Genomic DNA, 19,692 nt, shown 5'->3' on the forward strand with positions numbered 1-19,692 from the left:
TATTTATAACGCAATGCTGACATTTACTATTTCCGTCTTCTTTGACTTCATTGCCACAGGCCAAATAAAAGTGAAGAAGACAAATCCAGTGGACCCTCTAGAGGTTTAAATAGAAAGACTACCCCTGCTGTGACCTAGAGGAAAGATATAGCAATTAGCAAAGATTCTTGGGATAATAATAGACCATTTATTTAAAAGAAAGATAATACTTAAGGTATTCTATACCACAATGTTTTTAAAATCTGGCCTTCTGCGTTTTTCCAGGAGAACCCCTGTGTGTGTCCAGTATATGCCTAATTCTCCGTGTAGCACTCTGTCCTTCGTGTGTTGGTTGTCCCACTGTGCATCAATGCTCAGACCAGAGAGAAGTGCTCAGAGTGCTGACATAGAGGACAGAGCCGGAGCTTGGCCCACTTGACTCATTAGCTCACTAGCAAACAGAGTTGTACTGGTCAGGGCTCTGTCTCTTGAGCATTGACCCCTCCCCTCCACGTCAGCTCTTCTTACTGGTCTGGAGCAGTGATGTAGATGGGGAAGGGGGCAGTGCTGGAGAGGCAGATCGCTGGCCATCATCTCACTAACATACCAGTTACACAATTTTGTTGAAAATCACCTAGAATAACGTGTAAAAATAAAAAATAGTGATATACAATACGGTAAGCATTGTTCTTCATTTTGAGTAAACAATAATCATGACAGGTCCACAGGTCATTTTAAGTCAGTGGTCGGGGAACAGGGGTAAATTACCCCAAATGGGGTAAAAATGAAATTCCTGGGGGTAATGCTGCCGATTCACATGCTGTCAGTTGGATTGTAGACCTCTTTAAATGTGAAATTGCTGTTGTACCAGAAGAGCCTCAAGGGTTGGCAGAGGCACTTCTTGAGCTTCGATGCAATAATGAAGCACGTATTGCATTTGAAAACAAAGCAGATCTGTCATATTTTTGGATGTCAACAGCTGCAAAGGCATTCAGAATTGCACATGAGGAGGCAGTCAAAAAGTTGCTGCCTTCTGCAACAACCTACCTTTGCGAACAAGGATTTTCCACTCTAACGAACATAAAAACAAAGCAGAGAAATCAATTGTACGCTGAAGACTGTATCCAAATTGCTCTGACATCAAAATGCCCCAATATTGATGTTCTTGTATCAAAAATGAAGCAACATCATTTCTCCAAAACCTGAAGTTTTGAAGTTGAGGCTTTCAAAGAAATTTTGAATAGATTCAAAAAAAATTTAGAATTCCAATAATTAATAATATATGATTTCCTTCCTTTCAAATCAAGGGGGGTAACGTCGGCGTATCTAAATATAGTTTGGGGTAAAAGGTAAAAAGGTTCCCTGACCCCTGTTTTGAGTAATCAATAAACAGCATGGTCCACATGTTGACAGTTAAATGTACATTTATATGACGCCAATCACGTCACTACGACCATGTAAAAGGCTGTGTTTTGTGTTCCAGCTACAAAAAATTAGATTTTATTGTAACTGGAACACAATTAAAATTCTATATTTTCATGCTGGAATTGAAATATCATGTCTATGGCAGTCCGAAATCAAGTACAGCAAGAATAAACCCCTCAAGATCTCAAATACAGAAAGCAAAGCACTGCTTGTTTTGTGCATGACGCAGATAATTCCACAGCCGCTATTATTCTGGTACCTGCTGCTCTGAAAGCCTGTGTTTACTTAGCATCCCCACTGGCTGTATGTATATGAAACACGCTGGCTACCATTGTGTGTGTATGGCACACTCCATGTCTGTGTTTATCAAGCACCTATGAAAACACATTTTCATTAATACACAGCAAGGCTGTTTTGGATGTCAACTTAATTGCTACAGACTGACATCTTTGTCCTTATTTAATTGCTACTGATTTTGTTTCTAAGCACTAAGCATACGCTTAGAAATTAGTCTCTGTGATTTTAATACACGGTGCTTAAAAGAAAAAGCTATGTTTAGGGTTGCTCAATTATGTCAACAACTCTTGGCAGAAAATAATTTGTGCAGAAATTAGCACTTAAGAGCCACCCAGCTCAGTACAGGGCAGCAGAGAGCTCCAAGTGTGGCGCTGGAATGAAAGCCTGAATTAGTGCCATGATTAAGATTTTCTGCGTTTAACATCCATTTACATATGTGTACTATACAAGCATTTCAATGTGAAAATAAAATAAAGACACACACTAAATGGAGGGCAATTAACTTACATTTGTTGGATTCATTTGGAAGGATGTCATTTTGTGCATTATTTAGATGGACATCAGGTCCAGCAAAGTGGTGGACTCCGGGCAGGAAGACGTTTGTAATGCATAACGGTGGAGGCTTGGTCAAGATTAACGTGGAAACTGGATTTACCATGTCAAGACCGGGGTTAGGACATAATGTCTGCACACCAGAAAATGAGAAAAAGGTGACCAATTAATTAGATTAGATTTACATGTGGTATCAACACAGAGTCAACGGTTATTGTTTTCATTCCCGTGAATGAGCGACCAGAGCCGGATTTAGACCTCATGGTGCCCTAGGCAAGATATTGGTTAGGGCCCCCCCCCCCCAGCCCCAACCACGCGCCCCACCCCCCAGCCCCAACCACGCCCCCCCCCCACCTCCCTGAAACAATCCATAGCATTATATTTTTTTAAGCATAGCATATACTCCTATAGTTAATTAGAAGGTTAAACTATGTGCCTCCGCACATCACGCTGCTCCTCCTGCATCACCATGCGACCCCTCATTATTGTCCCTCTCATCACACTGTGCCCTCCTTTATCATTAATAACAGATATATACATGCGCTCAATAACAGACTGGGTGATGCACCTGCAGCAGCGATGGAACAAAGGAATCCCTCCTTGTACACATATATAAATAAAAAGGTTCCAACTGCGCTCACAGGGTAAAAGACTGAAAAACAGTAAATGAATGTCTAGGATACTGAAACAACAGAATGAAAATAACAGATACTAGCCAATGAATATCTCTAATGCCCTCAGGTGGTGTATCAATGTATAGCTGAGGATATGTTAGTGAACCAGGACACAAACAAAATAAGAGTATTTATCAAAGTATCATATGAACTGGTAGATTGTATATATGAAAACAAGTCTCTGAAAATCACTGATTGAGCTTGAATCCTGTGTCAATAATGATAACGTTGATGAGAGATCCAAAGGGTTAATGTGTCCACAATGGAGAAAACCTCAGGGAGAGAAAGGAGAGGGGAATGGGAGAGGGAGAGGGAGAGGGAGAGGGAGAGGGAGAGGGAAAGCAATTAGTGGATGGGGAATCACAGGCAAATGACAGAATAAGATGCAATACAATGTGGGCAAGCTTGATGACACATATAACTAAATAAAAAACGTGGATAATACAATCAAATTTAATAAAACTCAAAATTGGCCACACAGACCAAATCCAGTAAATACAAACACATAATGCATGAGAAAGTACTCAGATGTAAATAACAGTGCCCAAGCATAAAAGAAACTCGAACTCACGCTAATAATGATGGTGACGGCGTGAGGATGTGAGGATGTTTCATAAAGGGGAAGAACCAAAAGTCCAAAATCCTCCTTCCGATTAGGGGCCAGAACGAACAAATAGTCGCGGCATCCAAGTGTGTGTGTGTAGAGAGCCGCGAATGCAGAGCGACAGTTCTCTCTGATGCCAATCATTACCCAGGATCCAAGTGAAGGATCCTGGGTAATGGGTATCTAAAATATCAAACATTCCATTCTTTTGAATAGATTTAAGTTCAATTAAATCAGGGACCTTTAGGAGAACTAGTGCAGTGGAGAATGAGGTGTTACTCATAAGAACCAATAAGAGGTTTGCTTTCGATTTCTAAATTGCTCTAGAACGTGGCCAAATCTGATTAGTTGTTATGGGCAACACCCCCATTTTCTTGTGCAGCAGTTTTCATAGATGTCCCCCAGAGTACTTTTATTAGATAATTCCACCCTAACAAAATGATTTAAAACTGATATCAGTATTTGTAAATGTGCATTTTTAAAATCGCCTACCTCTATTCCACCAATTTAGAGATATCAGGGCCAGTTCTAGCTATAACCACCACCTGGCAAATATATTTATTTCCTGAGCCATCCTACTTTCAACATCACCAAGTGCAGAGGTTCAAGACCAGACCCAAAATTGATGCATTTGTATTTCTCATTCGTGAAAAACAATCAAATGCATAAAATAATATCATTTCACTTTTTCAATATATTTCATTAGGAAAAAATGATCAATGTTATTTCTGTTATCTCTTTAGTCCTGAATTGTTAAAAGGTCAGTGACAGACTAACCATATCCGGAAGTGGCATGTAGCCCATGAACCTCCCCTTATCATTACATCCTCTTATACTGGTCCTGCATGCTGCAATAGCCTAGATGTTATCGACAATATAGCCAAATATAGCCACATCTTTATTGTCCAACAATAACTCTATAGTAATTTATTTGATCTTTATTAGGGATGTTGGTAAATGTGGACAGAGGATGACCACTATCAGTCTGTGTGTGAAGTCATCTTCCGAACGCATCAACAGGCCCAAGTGAAGAGACCTGGCCGCTTGGCCTGAGTGCCAAATGGCTGGACCGTGATCCTTTCACTCATCTCTTGGCTGCACTGCAATATATGTGGCCACATTTCAAGCCTACAACATTGGAAACAGTCATTTAGTGGCCTGTACTAATATTTATGAAAACCCAGGCTATCAATTCACCAGGAACCAGTGACATCGCTGATTTATTTCCCTAAATACATTGGTCTGTGTAGAGTAATAGTCAAACGTTATTTTTCAAATTCAAATTTATTGTATCTTACAACAAATTAAGCAGAAGACAGTATTTCCACAAAGCTTTACAGCGATTATGTCGACAATAACATCCATTTTTCTTAAAAAATGGCAAATACCCTTGGAGCTGTGGAGAGGCCGAAGGGAAGAGCCCGAAATCGATAGTGGGAGTTCTCCACTGTGAACCTCAGGAGAGACTGATGATTTCTACAAATGGGAACGTGGAGGTATGCGTCCTTTATGTCTATGGACGCCATAAATTGATCCTTCTCTAGGCCGTTTATCACCGACCTCAGGGACTCCATACGAAATTTGTCCACTCGTAAGTGCACATTGAGGCTCTTTAGGTTTAAAATGGGTCGAAAGGACCCGTCCGGCTTCTTGACCAGAAAAAGATTAGAATAAAATCCCTTCCTTTTCTGGTTGTCTGGGACCCTGCAAACAGACGAGCCTCGAGAATTCGGTTGTCTACCTTTAAACGACTGTCCCCTGGGCAAGGAGGTTCCCCGAAAGGACTGACTAAAGGAGCGAAACCTTGAGGCCCGGCCTCTACCGGAGAGGACCGGCAAAGAGGTGCTTTTGCTCCCTGTTGCCTGGGAAATCATATTATCTAATTCCGGGCCGAACAGACCTGCTGCTGTAAAAGAAATGGATTCCATGGATTTCTTTGATTCTGAATCCCCTTCCCAGGATTTCAGCCATAACGTTCTTCTAGCTGAAACTGACGCAGTCTGAATAGAGGTGGACACAGATGCTGTGCTCTGAGCTGCCTCATAAATGTACCCTAATGCCTCTTTTAAATGTAAAGCTAGGGTGATCAATTCTGAATCCTGTAAGGACTCTGCCAGTTGCTGTGCCCATGCTTCCATGGCTTTAGCAACCAAAGCTGAAGCAAAAGTGGGTCTAAAGGAAGAACCCGCTGCTACAAATATAGAATTTAATTGAGATTCCACTCTGCGGTCAGTGGTATCTTGCAGAGTTGCTGAGCCCAGGAATCTGAAAGGACCATGAGAGGATTAGCGGATCTAAGCCGCTTTCTTTTAGCTAGGGGCAGGTTTGGGGATTCAAGTAACTGGTTAAGTCTGTCCAAACCCTTTATAAATGCTGAGGACCATGCCGGTTCTGTGGATACAGGTGGCTGGTCCGTAAACAAAGAGGAAGGTCCAGCTATAGCCGTTTCAGTAGAAACCGTGTCAGCAGGGAGCCCCACAGGTGTAATAGCATTATTAGTCATAGAGGCTGCCACACTAGATAACAATTGAGTAGATTGGGAGATCATCTGTGCTAAAGAGGAAACCGACTGTGTCAGGGAAGCCACCCAGGCCGGTTCCTCCGTCAGTGGGGCTGGAAGGAGCTGGGTTTGCGCAGAGGGGACCTCTCCTTCGCAGACTGAGCAGAGCGCCAACGGGTCTTTCTGCCCACATGGTATTTTAACTTTACATCTGGAACATGGAAAATATTTGGCCATAGAGCCTTTTCCCTTTTCTGACATTTTAAAAGGAAAAGCACACCAAACACACTTAGATAATTTTGAGAGAGACAGAGTAAACAACAAGTAACCAACTAATCTGTAATAAAAGCTGTACTTGTATGTGTGTAACAGATAAAAAGATATATGTGCAAGTAAGAAAATACAATAATCCTTACTAGCCTCCCTCTTGTAACCACAAAATAGTTTGTAAATGGTTAAAGAAATGTTTTGGTACTTAGCCAAAAGGGCCACTCAGGAGAGAAGTCCAAAAGCAGTGTCCTGGTGCCTGCTCCCTCCAAGATAAGTTCCTTCCCAGGCTTCTTTTGGCGCCAGAAGTCCGGACTGTACCACTTGTGCTGCAGAGCAGGGGAGCTCTGTGAGAGTTATCCTTATTTCTGGCAGAGTTATGGAGACCCCTTGAAAAGGGTCTCCTGCAGCGTTGAATACCCGGATGCCCCCTCCTATTTTCCTGAGGGGGGATCTTGGTATGGCCCCGACTCTCCTCCTTCTTCTGTGCACCTCCGCGGACCGATGACGACATCATGGCCGCCGGCGAGGTAATGCGATAAGCGGCGCTCTATGCCTATAATGGCAGCGCCGGTTATCGTTGGAGCCTCCAAGAGTGACAGCGGTCCGGTAGACCGCTTGTCACTCTGTACTGTGACCGCTAATGCTCTGCCATTGAGAGCAGTCTGCTCCCTCTGACAGAGTCCGGTCACTGCTGCCCAGTTTCTGTGAGTGTGTTCTCTATATATAGAACACACTCCCAGCTCTGCCCTAATCTAACTCTATGTCTAAAAATAAAAGAAAAATTAAAGTTATTAAAAATAAATTAAAATAATTCACTAGCTGTTTCTAAACAAGCCCAACTCCTTTTGGGCACCTAGAAAAAACTGGCAGGAAGAGGAAGAGGCAGGGGGATTGTAGAGGGGAGGGGTCTGTCAGCAGTGCTAAAGTTAACTAGGTAGATGCCAACTCCCGAGCTCCCCTCCACAACCCATGGTAAGCAGTGTGCCCCAGACTGGATGAAAGAGAAATTAAGTATGCAGCAGCTAAATAAAACTGCCGTGTCACTGTCAACCGCAAGCACAAGAAAAAGTGAATATGGGGTCCATGTAATCAATAGGTTTCATCCCCATACCTCATTGCATGCTTTTACTGGAGTAATAAAAAATCATAATTTTACTTTTTTTTCTAATAACTTTATTTATAAAGTACCATCACACATTGTACCCAAACAAAGTAAGGACCAAAATAGGCCAGAACAGCTGACATTGTATAGAACTAGCAGGGACTATGTGCACAGCCCGAGCCAATACACGGAAGTATGTATAGAAAAAGAACAAAAGAAAACAAGCAAAATAAACATACACTTAGCTGGCCCCAAATGTGCAAGAGTAATAATACAATACCCATACTTGCCAACACTTCCAGGATTGTCCGGGAGACTCCCGAAATCCAGGTCAGGCTCCCGGGAGAGCAGGCAAGTCTCCCGCATCCCGCAATTTCCTGGCTAAAATAACGCGATTTGCAGTGAATCTCGTCATTTTGGTCCGCCCCATGCGACAAAATGGTATTTCCGTAGCTGGGGCGGGCCAAAATGACACGATTGACCGTGCCTCGCCCCCCTTCCGCCCTCTAGTCACTCCCCTCTCCCGGACTGCACTGCCTGGAAGTAGGCATGTATGACATTACCACTAACTGATGTATAGGGGTGTGTGGTCTATTTTTCCTAGACTGTAAGTCGGAAGAGAGGAAGCAGGAAGGATGGGGGGGTTTCTTTGAGTAGGAGGATGGACTGAGACCTTACTTTACTATGTTTTTTAACATCAGTGGGAAACTGGCCTAACTCAACAGGGGGAGCCACAGACACAACTAGATGGTATGCTCTGTGCAAGGCTGCTAAATATGGCTGTCAGTTCATCATAAATACAAATAATACATATTTAATTAATTTCAGATGCATCGGACAAAACTTCTGCCTTAAAGTCATTATCGTGAATAAGTGTTCTGGTAAACCATGCACACAGATTCTAGACTATTTCAGTTTTTGTCTGCAATGTTTAATGCCCAATAAACAATGAATTCACATGAAGGAAGTGAGATTTTACTTGCTGCTCCAAGAAATGCATCTCCGCCCTCGCTCTCTCGTCGGCGGTCACAGCAACGCCATCTAATATCTTTAGGTTCTGCAACCGAAGTACAAGCAGCTGCCGATGGAACATCTTGCGGGAAATCTAAAGGGAATGAGTAAATTATAATATCATCTATAAAGCCCATTGGGGATGTAATATAAGTCCTTTGTCTCAGGCAGCAGATAGTGAAGTGTGCTGCTGACTCCTCCCCCTGTTTAACTGCTAGAGAAGACAGCTACCCTCCATGAGTCACCAAGGTCACCAGAGAGAAACAAGTTGCCTAAAAATGCCCGGTGGGAAATCTTTGCTTAGGTAACAATGGGTAGGAAGGTTACATATCACTATAATTGGACAGGTATGGACAGAAAACATCCTGTTATTGAAAATGAAGTCATCACTGAACTGCTGGACAGGTTTATTCTGCAGTGTAGGGTGTTCAGTAAGTAGCTCTGGAGGAGTAGAATATTCACTTGTACTTTTATTGGCTTGTATATAAAATGTTATAGGATTGCGGATGTCTAGGACCATACATGAAGCTCAATGAAAACAGACAAATCAAAACTGTGTAGATATAATGCTCATTTAGACAAGCTGTCAGTAATTACCACAACGTGGGGCCTCATGTTCGTGGCACATTAAGTACTCCGGGTGTCAGGTAATTGAGTGCTAAAGAATGTACGGGCAGCACGGTGGCTCAGTGGTTAGCACCTCTACCTTACAGCACTGGCGTCATGAGATTCCCGACCATGGCCTGATCTGTGTGGAGTTTCTATGTTCTCCCTGTGTTTGTGTGGGTTTCCTCTGGGTGCTTTGGTTTCCTCCCACACTACAAACACATACTAGTAGGTTAATTGACTGCTATTAAATTGACCTCTCTCAGTGTGTGTGTAAATAGCTGATGATGTACTTTATTCTCACTAAACAAGGGTGTCTAGGTGACATGTACTCATCACAGGACACATTTTCTTCTTGGAATTGGAGGTGAGTAAAGGTTTATTATGATATTGGTTACCACTGTGACATTTGTTGTCTACTGCTATTAATGTTAAGATATACTAAGTTTATTTTTTCTGACACACAATGTATGTGTTGCAATGCTTCAAGACCCACTGGTAATGTAGCTGCATCTTGATGACAATATGGATCCACCCGGAGCAATCTCACTACATTTGGTTTTTCATGTGCAAAAAGCCATGCAATAACAGTGAAAATATTATGAACCTTCCTTCAGGGGAAATCAGGACTCATATGAAAAGACTCAGGACTAGATTTACTAAACGGCGGGTTTGAAAAAGTGGAGATGTTGCCTATAGCAACCAATCAGATTCTAGCTGTCATTTATTTAGTACATTCTACAAAATGACAGCTAGAATCTGATTGGTTGCTATAGGCAACATCTTCACTTTTTCAAACCCGCCGTTTAGTAAATCTACCCCTCAGTCATGTAATACGATATGTATAGTGCAACCTCCATTTTGTTAGCTCTTGAGCGCATCCGAGGTTTCACCACTGACCTTTAACGGGAGTTAAAAAAGTTGTATTCACATTCCTCAGCTGCCTCCTGATAGGCTCCATGGTCATGACGGAGATTACCATGCAGAAGCTGCAGAACAGAACGGCTGAGGAAGGCGAGTACATCATGGTGTGAATAATTTAAAACACACACCGGAAGCATAAGAAGTACTTTATATACGATGGTCCACATATACAAAGGTGTTTTGCCTTCACCTACTGATCACTTGTGAGGTCACAATGTTATAACTATTGAACACACATGGATAAACAGCACAACAATGAAAGATACTTACTTTTGAACAACCCACGTATGTATTTTTGTGTTTTGTTTTCAGAGTATGTATACTGGAATGTAAATGTTTTAAAGTGATCTAGAAAATGATTTGTCGTAAAGGATACTCACTGGATTTCCAGTAATAGAAAGCTCTAATAATGTAGAAATAACCTCCAGCTTTTCTACTTCTGAAATTTCCTATTTAACAAGCGGGAAAAAAAGGACACATCAGTCAATTGCTATTATTATCATCAAACACAACTCACATAATCTACAACAATACTAGAAGTGGCTCTATCTTGTCACCGCAATCTAAGACACTGAAAGACTGTGTGGTGTTGGTGTCTTTAATGCTTTTTAAACTTATTTTTACATTTTGAGCAAACTGTGCCATGCGGCAAAAAGAGCAATACACACTCACATGGTCATTCCTATGTACATGATTAAAACACACGTTGTACCTGAATTTTATTGAATCCAATAAAGAGTTTCTTTAACTTAAGAAGATGAAGTAGATTGTTGACGTCTCGGAGTCTATTTTCTTCCAAGCGGAGAGAGACTAGAGAACTCTGCCTGGCAAATGAAGTCTCGGATATCAGTTTAATACGGTTATGGTCCAACACAAGCTCTTGGAGAAACTGTAAACCGTCCAGTCCTTCCACTTGGCTGATCTCATTTCCTGGTGTGAGAGATGGAACAGGACTATTGTTCTCTAGGCATTGAGGATTACCCGACTATTCTAGCTACAGAATCTTATCTGTTATGTTATATCATAATGAAGTCCCATTTCCTACGAAAAGTAAACCTGAATTGTTTGGTGATTCACAAAGGACTTGTGTCATAATGGATTTTAACACAGTTTTCCAGCTCAGGCCTCACCACCAGGACTGCAGGTAGTGTACACATAATCTGATATCTGGGGACAGGTTTTAGAACCACAGAACTTACCCTGCAAAAACAGTGATTTTAAATTCCTTAGCCTGCTGAGCTCCAGCTGCGGCACATTGCTGATACCGTTGTAGTCCAGGTGAAGCTCCTCTAAACTCTGCATCAATGGAGTCAGGGTCTCCCCAAACAATGTATCTCTGCAATGGAAAGAGAAAAATCCTAAAGTTTTAATAAAAATCATATTTGTTTAAATAAGCAACTAGCAAACCACTGCATTCATTGTTTTGGAAATGGAAGAGTTAAAAACTGTCCTTCCTGCAATGTTGCACTTAACTGTAGCTTTTCAATGCAACCTCTCAGGTTTAGATGACACTGTTCCATCTACAACCTCCCCCCCCCCCCCCTTCCTGGATTTGGCAGTGAAGACACATTCATTTTCAAATAACCCTGATGATATTCCCTTTAACTAAACGGCCCGTGTAATTCACTGCTGAATCCTCAGGGAGTGATGCTACCAGACATAAGCCTGGAGGAGACAGGTCTGTACATAATGGCAATAGGATGTGCTACCCTGGCATCTGTGTGCCAGCCTACAGTCTGACAACGTGGCATCATGCTCGGTTATGTTACTTCTGTTGCTGGCTAAGTCACTGCAATACACATGTAAGAGGATAAATATCCCTTAAACTCTGTATATACGTCTGCAAAATAAATAAATGGATCCCACTTACTGTGTTTTGGTTTGAGGACATCATTCATTCTGGACTATATTTATCTCCTATATGTGTTGGAAATCATTTGCTGTCCACTACTTTGATTAATTAAAAAGTCATGAAAAGTCATATGTATTGTTTGGCTTAGTTACATGGACTCACCATAAATCATTTTGTGAAAAACACATTTATGAAAGGCACAAAAGGGAAGAGAGAGGACGGATTAATGAAGGTAGAGCAAAACCAAGGGGTAAATTGATCAAGATGCGGGTTTGAAAAAGTGGAGATGTTGCCTATAGCATCCAATCAGATTCTAGCTGTCATTTTGTAGAATGTACTAAATAAATAACTAGAATCTGATTGGTTGCTATAGGAAACATCTCCACTTTTCAAACCCCCCGGAAACCCGCAGTTTGATACATTTACCCCCAAGACTACAACATTTTGTGAAACATATCTTGTCTATCCGTAATAAAATGAATATTTTTTAAGTTACTATTATCCAGCTGAGTTTGTGACTTAACATTTGGGTGTATAAGAAATAGTAAGACACACACAATCATGTACAGCTAGATGAGGAGCGCTTGCTTCTGTGTATTCATACATGCATAGCTGTATAGCGACATCTGTATTAATTCCATAAATTAAATTTACAGTATAATTCATTATTATTAATACCAACTGTTTTGCAAATGTCCTGATCAATGAGAGAATCAACCCTGGATGTAATAAATCTATACATGACATCTGGTAGGACCACACTGGGGACAGTGATGTGTGTTACCTGCTACCCTTGCCTTGCTGCCCATATCCGCTGGAGTTGACTTTTTGGTGCAGTATCTGTCGGTTGGTTAAATGATTTTGAGACTTCTGTCTGGGCAGGATGGACTCAATGTGATTGTAGCCAAGATACAGTTTCTGAAGAAATAAAATATGTTATTTTATTTAATGGAACAGCTTAGAGGTTACAAAAACTATTGCATGGTGGTGCAAAAGCAATATAATAAGGCAGAACTATTATAAGTATTTACCCTCTTAATTACATCAGTAAGTTAATCATTGGCCGATGTTCCCGCAAATAACAAATACAATTTCAAGGTGCTTTTAAATTTATATTTTGTAGTTAAATGGTCAATTTGATGTAGCGAAAAGAGTGCTACATTTATAGGTAAAAGTATTGTGGGCAGAACGGTGGCTAAGTGGTTAGCACTTCTGCCTCACAGCGCTGGGGTCATGAGCTCAATTCCCGACCATGGCCTTATCTGTGATGAGTTTGTATGTACTCCCCATGTTTGTGAGGGTTTTCTCCGGGTGCTCCGGTTTCCTCCCACACTCCAAAAACATACTGGTAGGTTAATTGGCTGCTATCAAAATTGACCCTAGTCTGTCTGTCTCTTTGTCTGTGTGTTTGTATGTTAGGAATTTAGACTGTAAGCTCCAATGGGGCAGGGACTGATGTGAGTGAGTTCTCTGTACAGCGCTGCAGAATCAGTGGCGCTATATAAATAAATGGTGATGATGATGATTATGCATTAGTGCAACTTATTAATGCATTAGTGGCAGCCTGCATATCAGTCTAAAGTCATTTTATACTTAGTGTTCAAACCATATTACTGCCTAGAAAAATGTGTCATGACACCGTACTAAGTTTCACTTTAGGGCACCTTTTGTATTCTGGGATAGGGTCCCCTTCTGCTGCCAGGCCCTATTGTATTCGCCTGGACCACTGTACCTACAGTTACGCCCTTGTAAGTAGACCCAGACTGGCCAACTATTAGCAAGCGGTAGCAGCTACTCTAATACAGCAACATTCTTTGAGAAAGTTACACTATGATGTGTTTTGCACATGATGGATGATGTTACAACCAATATACCAAACTGACCCCCTCACAATACTCCTTCCTACTACTTTGCTATGCTCTGTCCCGAGGATTCACAGGTAGTTATAGAGAAGCGCGTGGTACATTGTCCTGTGCTATGGATGGTGAGCACAATGTTAGCGGACATCAACATCATGACCTGGGGGTATATTTACCAAACTGCGGGTTTGAAAAAGTGGAGATGTTGCCTATGGCAACCAATCAGATTCTAGCTGTCATCTTGTAGAATGCACTAAATAACAACATCTCCACTTTTTCAAACTCGCAGTTTAGTAAATCTAGCCCCAAGTGATCACTAAGGACTGTTACCCTTGCCTCCAAACATCAGACGAGCCCTAAACACAGGTTTCTGCATTTCAAAGAAATTGAGAACCTTGTTAGACTAATGATCTCATCGTATTTTCTGAGAAGGGAAAGATTAATTTTTGAATTATAACCTGAAATGACTGCACTTGAATAGATACTCATAAGTCCCAGATTAAAGTGTCTGTTTCCTGCCGGAGAATATAAGACAAAATATCTATTGGTATCCTGACTGGCAGTTCCAAGGACCTTTAAAGGTGGCAGACAGTCTCGCCAAAAAACAAGTTTGGTACATTGACCTTGGTACATATAAAGGTGCATCTGACACCACAATATTCCTGCATCAATACTCTGTCTTTCAACTAACTATTAAGCTCTCAGTCTGTAATCTTCCTTCCTTCCTTCCTTCTCTTCTCTTTCCTCTCCTCTGTCAATATTCAGAACTGTCCTCACTAACACACTCACTTGTTTCCTGATATACTCTGTGCTGCTATGAACATTCTGATGATCTCGCTATAGGTTCCTTTATCCCTGCCCCCAAAACGAAGGACATATGCTCTGATCCTAGTCAAAAATTAATAAGGACTATACATGTTGGACTCAAAGGAAACTCCTCACTTGTAGTAATAAAACAAAGGTCTGACATAGAGAATCCATCCAGTAAGACATAGAGGGGCATATTCAATTAGCTTTCCGGTTCGCGGGATCGCGCCGGAATGGCCCGCAAAGTCAATCCATGGTACCGCAATAACGTGGATTTTCATTCGCAGCCCATAGGGTTGAGTACGAAAATCTGCGTTATTGCGGTACCGTATTACCGGCAATACAGCGCATGTTTCGCGGTAACGCGCGTTACCACAAACCGGAAAGCTAATTCCAGTGCGGAATGAGGAAGAGCAGGGCGAGGTACATTAGGTCACTCTTAATTCGTGCCCACTGATTCTATATGCGAGAGGTATATAGATTGCCACAAAAATGTGAGGATTTTGACTTGGACTAAGTCTATCACGTGTGTAATATAAAATATACTCTGAGAAAGGTGTCCGTATGAATATAAACATATGCTTGATTACTGCTAATGGAACACCAATGAAGCCATCAACATCCCTCACATTACTGTAAACACACACATTAAGCAGGACTGAATGTGCAGCAGTGTATTATTCACAGAGCACTTAAGAAGGTCAGAGTGGATGGATAAACGGATTCTATATTAATATTACTTATTTATAGTGATGTCAGTCTTATTGCTGACACATCCATCCTAAGAGCGGAGCTATTATTAGACCATGCAAAAACTATGCTTGTATAATTAACCCCTTCAGATGACTATGTATCTGTGCGGTCACTCCCAGGGTAAAATCTATCTCATCCATATTTCAGGGATCTGATCAGACACAGGGACGGATGTATGCCTAGTTGCTTTCTACATAGTAGAAATGTGCATGTAAAACTACAGATAATAACATTTTATATTTGTATTCACTTATGGTTTACACAATCCCTGCCCTAATAGAGCTTACAGTCTAAATTCCCTAACACACAGACTAGGGTCAATTTCATAGCAGCCAATTAACCTACTAGTATGTTTTTGGATTGTGGGAGGAAACCGGAGCACCCGGAGGATACCCACACAAACACGGGGAGAACATACAAACTCCACACAGATAAGGCCATGGTTGGGAATCAAACTCAAGACCCCAGTGCTGTGAGGCAGCAGTGCTAACCACTACACACATGAGTTATATATTGGTCTGTGTATGAACAGGGCTTACTTCAGAAGCATACTGGTATACATGTAATTTTGTTGCATTTATATTTTGTAATTATTTTAAACATTTCCATTATTCTGTTTATGGTCTTAATCAATGCATTACCCAGAAATCGACCCCACAATTTATTCATCTACTTCCCCTGTTTATAGAGATATCCAATATTTAAGCTTTTGTCTGGGCAGTTATAAGGTCTGTATAAGATATTTTCTTTCCGTCTCTTTAAATAATAAATGAGATTTCTAAAATATAATATTTCTATAGTTTATTATTAAAATGATATTATACTTAGATACAGCCATACTGGACGAAGCAGACATACGCCCAGGGTCTCAAATGCCAATTGACACCCTATATTTGATTAACTCCTACATTTATAGAGATGATATTCTTTATTACTTTAAAACACACCTTCCCAGCTTACATCACTGCTGGCACTCTATCATTAAAGTAACATGTTCTATTGGACGGTCATTTATTTGGCCATATCCGGTGATGATTGTGAAATCCAATCACATGACAATTATATAATCTGATTTGTTCATGAATTGTGCAATAATGGAACTTTACTAAAAACGTGTCTCTTGTTATGCAATATGTGTATTGTGCAACACGTTCTCTTAAAAGTACAGACCCTAATCTTAGATATATGAGCTTATATGTATTTCTGTTAGTTTTGTTAAAAGTTACTTCGACAGGTCCAAGAATAAAGTCACATTTTTATCTTGTATTTTTGATGCTGGTATAAAATCCACATATATGAGCCCTTAGGACAAGAAAAACAAATCAACAACAATCTAGCGCTTGCTATATGAGTTCTGTGACAATTACAGGAGCAGCTCCCATTATGGGTTTAGCGGTCCCCTAAAAAAACTAAGAAACATAAATAGATTATCAAGTGCTATGTGTTAGTCAACATTAACCATATACATATCGTTACTTAAAAAACATAGAACATTTATTTACTAAACATCATCACGCACACTATAAAATATATTAAAAACAATTTTGCATCATATACCAGAAGAGGTTCAGAAGCACTATTATACCACTATATGCATCAATTAGATAGTTACCACCAGATTCTCATTAGACAGCTTGTTTGATTTAATTGTATTGCAGTTAGTAGCAATCCTGATTTGCCAGATGGCTATTATATAGTTATATAAAGGAATCCTTTTATCTTTGTATTATAAAAGTTAAAAGGTTTGATTTCCGGACTTGAATTAACGTCTTCTGTATAACTCACAGGTTCATATTAAGCATACTTTCCAACTTTTGGCTCTTGCTTTCCGGGAGGTGAGGCTGGGAATATGGGAGGAGGAGGTGGGGGCTGAATTGCGTTATTCTAGCGCTGCCCCTCGCGACGTAATGAGTTGTATGCATCATTTTACAGTGGGGGCCAAAATGGCACAATTCCTGCAGAATTGTGTCATGGTGGCTGTAATGCTGCTCACTTCACTAGGAAGTGGGTAGATGCGGAAGCTTACCATACTCTCCCAGGAGTCCGGAAGATCTACCTGGAATTCGGGAGTCTCTCAAGACATTCCGGGAGAGTTGGCAAGTTTGGCATTACGGCAGTGCTGTAATATGTACCTGTGCGTTATACATAAAAAGTTTGCCCCAACACGTATCGCATAGGGGGTGTCTGTTCTCCATTAGCTGACAGCCAGTCTGTCCTTCATGTCCCAACTATAAACAACCCCTTTAATAAAATAAACTCACCTTTATTTGGGACAGGAAAATTAAACCACTAAATGACGTGAGATTGTTATTCTCTAAGTTCACAGTGTGAACACTCCTAAACTGGTCAACAGGAATGAGATCTACAGATCTAGAGTACAAAGAAAGACAAGAAGACAAGTAATTACTAACATTACCCATTCATAACATGCATGATAACAATACACCGCACATGAGAAGTAGACAATTATAGACTGACAATTAATTTGGATCTATTCCCATAGAGGCAGAGTCTGGCTGTAATCTGCTGTGCACAGGATTCCATTGGATTTCTATGTTCTGTATAAGAAATCTTGTTTTTTTCTGGCAATACTAAAAAGGGCCGATCTTATTTAATTATATGGTGCAAAGTGCACAAATATGCTGTAACCCATAGCAACCAATCACATGCTAGATTTCACACTGAACTATGGGCCTGATTCATGAAGGTACGCAAACTCATGTTTCATACTTTGAGTGACGCAAACCCTTATATTTGCGTTGGAGTTTGAGATTGAGTTGACTTTGAGTGCCGTATCTGCTCTGTTTGCGCTGCGTATGTGGTGTTTTTACGTAGCTCAAGTCCCATTTAGCAGATGAGTATGCGGTTGCGTACCTTGATGAATCAGGCCCTATGTTACTAAATACGACTTTATATAATTAATAACAGTACCATTGCTTTTTATGCAGAACCTGGTGTGTGAAATTTATTTAGTACTAGCTGAAGTAACCGGCGTTGCCCAGTTATTAAGTTATCAATGAGTTAGATGCAACTGTCAAGTTTTTAAAAATAGTTAGCAGCTCTTCCAACACACCCATGAGGTGGGTGCCCAGTGTCATATTTTGTTTTTATATTAAATGTCATCCAAATCCATCCAGTAGAAGGCCTACAACAGGCTCCCCGGGTCAAAGTTCTGCCCAGTGTACACCAACCGGAGGTCTGACTGAGATACTAACCCCCTAGTATGTGTTCTGGGATCCAATGTTACCAGTCTGTGAAGTTTTTGTCCAAATCCATCCAGTGGAAGGCTCAGAACAGGCTCCCCGGGTCAAAGTTCTGCCCAGCGTATACCAATGGGAGGTCCAACCGGGACCCTAACCCCCCTAAAACCTGTCCAGGATCCAACACCTCGCATTGGTTTCATCCCAATCGGTGCAGGAGTGTCCGAATGTATAACCGGACAGGTCAATGATATTTATATATAAGATGTAGACACCATATTTGATGCATCATTTTTAAGTAACAACTGCAACAATCTTCTGACTGACTGACACACACACACACACACACACACACACACACGTGTGAAATATAAAGTCATTCTCAGAAATATGCACAAATATTTAATTAGAGGAATTGCTATTAATGGCATGCACATTGATTAAAAAATATGCATGGTAAAGTATATTACCTGTCCAGCTTTAAATAAATAATACATCAGTGACATTAAGATATGTATAAACACCAGTAATATCATCTGTATAACTGCATCCACGTGTATTTAAATAAGCACATAACTACTTGATAGCTTCCAGTAGTCTTATTATTTGCACTTTTAATTTACAATAAGGATATTTTATCCAGCATGCATTGGTCATTCCATTATGTAGATATAAATGCTATTTTTTTGTGTTTTTAGTCTAGCAGGTTCCAACTAGTAAGCACATGGAAAGGTTGTCACAATAATACTAGTTTTCCTTCACGAAACAGTAAGATACTCCAGGGTCCGCAAATCCAACAGCTCCGACCCTCGAGAGAGACCAGCAGACCAGTGGACTAGTGAACGGAGTCTCTAATACATATATAAAAGAATGCTACCTGATTGAAGAGGATCTCCAATTTAACTCTTGCAGTTCTGAAAAATTTTGATGTCCTATTTTTTCAGCAACCATATCGGAAGTAAGTCGACCCCCGAACATGTCCTTTGCATTTTCACTCTCCACTGGATCCTTTAAATGTAAAGATATGGTATTGGGAACCAGTAGCAGACAGTATGGGCCACTACACTCATACCCTGATGTATTTGTATTCACAAAAAAAGCCACAAAACTGTATCATTTAATTTGAGTTCTTCTTAGTGCATGAAAACCCCACATCTATGAGCATAAAAACTTAATATATGGTTTCAGACATATCTGAGCTTAAAAACTATTACAACAGGCACTCCTATCCCAGTGTAATATGCCTAAAATGTGTTACAAATCAAGTACAATATAAA

The 19,692-nt window shown here is 40.6% G+C and overlaps 1 protein-coding gene across 1 annotated transcript in view; it reads right to left on the minus strand.

The window, feature by feature from the left end:
• The window catches only part of LRRC9 (leucine rich repeat containing 9), an 83,634-nt gene that overhangs the window by 4,036 nt on the left and 59,906 nt on the right, over positions 1-19,692 (minus strand). The window contains exons 24-31 of the mRNA XM_075193402.1: positions 19,293-19,423; positions 17,477-17,585; positions 12,581-12,714; positions 11,144-11,280; positions 10,657-10,874; positions 10,325-10,393; positions 8,383-8,508; positions 2,209-2,386 (exon numbers count right to left, since the gene is read on the minus strand). Coding sequence (XP_075049503.1) covers positions 2,209-2,386; positions 8,383-8,508; positions 10,325-10,393; positions 10,657-10,874; positions 11,144-11,280; positions 12,581-12,714; positions 17,477-17,585; positions 19,293-19,423 — 1,102 coding nt within the window. The remainder of the gene's footprint in view (positions 1-2,208; positions 2,387-8,382; positions 8,509-10,324; positions 10,394-10,656; positions 10,875-11,143; positions 11,281-12,580; positions 12,715-17,476; positions 17,586-19,292; positions 19,424-19,692) is intronic.

Source organism: Mixophyes fleayi, chromosome 12 (assembly GCF_038048845.1).
Source record: "Mixophyes fleayi isolate aMixFle1 chromosome 12, aMixFle1.hap1, whole genome shotgun sequence".
Classification (NCBI taxonomy): Eukaryota; Metazoa; Chordata; class Amphibia; order Anura; family Limnodynastidae; genus Mixophyes; species Mixophyes fleayi.